A 4,001-nucleotide genomic window follows, 5' to 3' on the forward strand; every position below is an offset into this window, starting at 1 on the left:
TTGTTACAAGCTTTTGAACAAATTCATTGTCAATGTTGTAATTTTTGTTTAATTATATGTAAATAGTGTAAATGAATATGGTAACTTTTATTCTCAATGTTGTAATTTTGGTTCAAATAATTGTAATTTTTTGTTCAAATAGTTATAAATGAGTGTATGAGATATCCACAAGTACCATAACTTGTCTCACATTTTACTAGTACTTGAAGCTAGAGGGCGCAGTCTTAAAGCAATTAACCAGTCCATGGCCCGCATGTTTGTTAAATACAGGACTTTCTAGAACTATAGTACATAATGTAAATCTATTGCTTCTGATAAAAAATTGTAATTCAACTCTTACGAGGACCAGCATTTGTGCACTAACTAATAGAAATCATGCATACAGTCAACATATCAGATAACAGCATAATATATTCTGATTTTTTTTTTTTAATAAATAGTAGAAAACATAATTCAGCAAACAAAATAGCACATGGACTGAATCTGTTGTTTTACAGATGAAAACTTGGAACTACCCAAATTGGCAGTCGATTGCTCTTCTTCACCAGGTTTTTAGCCTGTTTGGTGTAAGGCTGTGAAAAACTTTCCTCTTTGATGTTATAAACACCATAATCATGAGGTCCGTAACGGCTAAACAAATCACGATCATGGTTGAAGTATATCTGATTTGGTCGACAACTTGAAAATTTTGAAGGCACCATAGCTTCTGAAGTGTTATCTCCCAAAAAGAGCGCAAAATCACCTAAGCTGGTTTCTTCAATCCACTTGCACAAATTGAAATTCAATTTGAAAATTCTAAATTTCTTTGTCACGCGTATGTATTTTTCATCGTCAAACTCTATGTATCTTTGAACCATTAACAGTTCTTTATCTTTTGTTTCCACAAGATATCTCTTGATTATGCAATGTGGTTTGAATCCCGCCGGCACAACCAATTTTACATTTGAGTATGACTCAGCAGTAACATCAAAAGATATGAGTTCACTCCAATGGTTGACAGCATAAAATTTACCTTCAAGGCAGGTAACTTCTTCAACCAAGCGGCACCCTCGAACAGTACTATCTACACTTGCATCAACATACGTCCATGCTGTGTCTTTACCCGGTTTAATAAATGCCAAGAGAGATTGTTCCATATATATAGCAAAAACTATGCAATTGTTTGGATCTTGTATTGGGTCGCCTGTCATTGTAGCCTTGTAGACATAATACTCGCATCTTCTGAACCACTTTTCCCAACCTGGAGGCGTTAGTGGAGGAAGGCGAATGATGGAGTTTTCTTTCTCTCTTCTTCCTCTGACCCTAAAGAATGGATTAATTAGGGTCACTCCAAAATTCTTATCCGCGACATTTTTATCCACAAATATTAACCAATCTTTTGAAGACCCACAAAGCCGCTTATTGGGAACTCTCACTTGCAAATCCAGGAACCTGTTAACCATGATGTCGTATAATTTCCAATAATCTTTTTTGCCTGTATAAATCAAGAGCATTGGAGCTGTCATCCTTGCACGAATAACTTTATTATCCTTTGCTGCAGAATACCATGACGTACAAACAATGCTGAATCGCAAGTAGTCTCCTGGTAACACTAATCTCTCAAGAACTGAATAAAGAAGGTCTTTAGGCAAAGATGCCCAATCTGGAAACAGAAGAAAAAACAAAATTAGAGACAGACGATCTCAATCTTCTTAATCGACCTCTAGTTTTTTTTAACTGGAAACAGTCTTAAAACAAAGTATTTCTAGTTAATTCAGGAGAAAAATAAATGTAAATTCAAGAGACTATAACACAAAACTATACGCGTGCGTTGATCAGATCTATCATCTTAATTATATATAACGGCCATCATAACAATACTAACAAGTTTGCAGTATCTACTGATAAAATCATGTAAAGATATAGAAACAAAAGTTTCACCGAGAAAACGTACCCCGAGGTCCTGGATCCATAAAGACTTTTTCTAACTTAGAATGGTTACTCGTGCTCTAAAAACCCAGAAGATAGAAGATATGGAAGGTAACGATCACTTAATTAAATTTATTTAATTGTCTCCCACTCTCACCCTCTCTCTCTCTTTTCTCACAGATGGATATATATCAAGGCACTAAGCTCTGTTGTTTATCCTAATCCGTACCCATTTTGTTTTCGTTTCCAATGTTGGTTTGGTCACACAATTCTCGTGCTACCGGCCCACAAAGAGAAATCGATGGTGTTTTGACTGTTTTCGTTTTCTTTTTAGGGTCCTTGACCCAAAACTCCAAAATGAGCCAAAGTTATCTCACTTACCCCAGCAACAGATTTTTATTCCCCACTACCCAATTTAAATTAAAAAGACAATTTTACCCTCAATCAAATTAATAAATTACACCATATGCCATCGAGCTCTCTCTCCTCTCTCCCCTCTTCGATCTGATTCTCTCTCTCTCTCTCTCTCTCTCTCTCTCTCTCTCTCTCTCTCTCTCTCATCCGGCAATAGTCGTGCAGCCCAGAAGCCGGAGCTCGTGCAGTTGGTGAAGAGTTCGTGCAGCCCAGAAGACGGCGGCGAGTTCGTGCAGCCGGCGCCATCGATCTTACAGCCGGCGGCGAGTTAGTGCAGCGAGCTCGGAGTTCCTTTACGTCACCTCCGTGCAGCTAGGTCGGAGTTCCGGTTCGTGCAGCGAGCTCGGAGTTCGCGCCATCCATTGCCGGCGGCGAGTTCGTGCTGAACACTGAAGTCACTGGTTGCTTGGCTTCGCCGATCACGAAATCAAAACCGCAACTCATCTCCAGCGGGAATTGGCGCTCGAGCTCGACCCAGGCTCTCCGGCCTCGACACAGGCTGGTGGCAGAGGAGAACATGGATCTGGTATGCCGGTGGTGGAGGAGAACCACGATTTGGTGCCCAGAGCTTTTCTCTGGGTGCCCAAATCAAATTTTTTTTTTTTGCTGTAAATTGGTTCAGAAGCCCCGAAATGAAAAGAAAGAAAGAAAAGGAAAAAAAAAAAAGGTTCTATAGGGGCAATAGAGGCCTCTTAAAGATCTATTGGGAGGCAATAGACGTCTATTGGAGGGCAGTAGACGTTTTGAATTGATGTAATCTCCCCAATAGAAGTCCTATTAGGGGGTAATAGACACCTATTGGGGGGCAATACATGGCTGATGGTCGTCTATTGGGGGGCAATACATGGCTGATAGTCATCTATTGGGGGCTGATAGTCGTCTATTGGGGGCAATACATGGCTGATAGTCGTCTATTGGAGGGTAATAGACGTCTATTGGGGGGCAATACATGGCTGATGGTCGTCTATTGGGGGGCAATACATGGCTGATAGTCATCTATTAGGGGGCTGATAGTCGTCTATTGGGGGCAATACATGGCTGATAGCCTGATAGTCGTCTATTGGAGGGTAATAGACGTCTATTGGGGGGCAATACATGGCTGATGGTCGTCTATTGGGGGGCAATACATGGCTGATAGTCGTCTATTGGGCGGCAATAGACGTCTATTGGGGGGCAATAGAGGTTTATTGCCCATCTACTAGGGGGCAAAAAAACTTTCCGGTGAGATTTTCAGCAAATTCCGGTGGGCGGCAGTAGGTCACCGGATTCCGGCGAAAGTTGGCCGGAATCCGGCGGCCGGTGACCGGCTCCCGCGAAGTCTCCCATGGTTTCTCTCTCTTCTATTTTCTCTCTCTCTCTCTCTAAGTAACAAGGGGGTGAGGGTAAAATGGTATTAAAAAAAATTAAAAACAAAAAAAAAAGGTATTAGGGAAGACTCCCTTAGAGTGTATTGGGTAAGAGATAATTAAAAAAACTTAATGGGGTAAGTGGGAAAAAAATCCCTAGAAATGGGGTAAATGGACAAAATCCCTTCTTTTTAAGTAGATCCTATATGTTTATGTTTTCATCTGTTTAGGTTTCTGCTATGTATTCTCATATCTCAAATTATATCAATTGCATCTCTTAGTGAAAGGATTTATTGTATGATCTTTGATTTACAATATATATAAAAAATAAAA

At 40.2% G+C, this 4,001-nt stretch overlaps 1 protein-coding gene across 1 annotated transcript; it reads right to left on the reverse strand.

Annotated features, from left to right (window-relative positions):
* Positions 1-464: 464 nt before the first annotated feature.
* Positions 465-2,054, reverse strand: LOC112201591 (F-box protein SKIP23). Its single transcript, XM_024342498.2, has 2 exons — positions 1,934-2,054; positions 465-1,642 (listed from the first exon to the last, which is right to left on the reverse strand). Exons 1-2 carry the CDS (start codon positions 1,950-1,952, stop codon positions 492-494), a joined length of 1,170 nt encoding a protein of 389 aa, XP_024198266.1. The 5' UTR covers positions 1,953-2,054; the 3' UTR covers positions 465-491.
* Between the last annotated feature and the right edge of the window lie 1,947 nt (positions 2,055-4,001).

Source organism: Rosa chinensis, chromosome 5, assembly GCF_002994745.2.
Source record: "Rosa chinensis cultivar Old Blush chromosome 5, RchiOBHm-V2, whole genome shotgun sequence".
In the NCBI taxonomy this organism is placed as follows: domain Eukaryota; kingdom Viridiplantae; phylum Streptophyta; class Magnoliopsida; order Rosales; family Rosaceae; genus Rosa; species Rosa chinensis.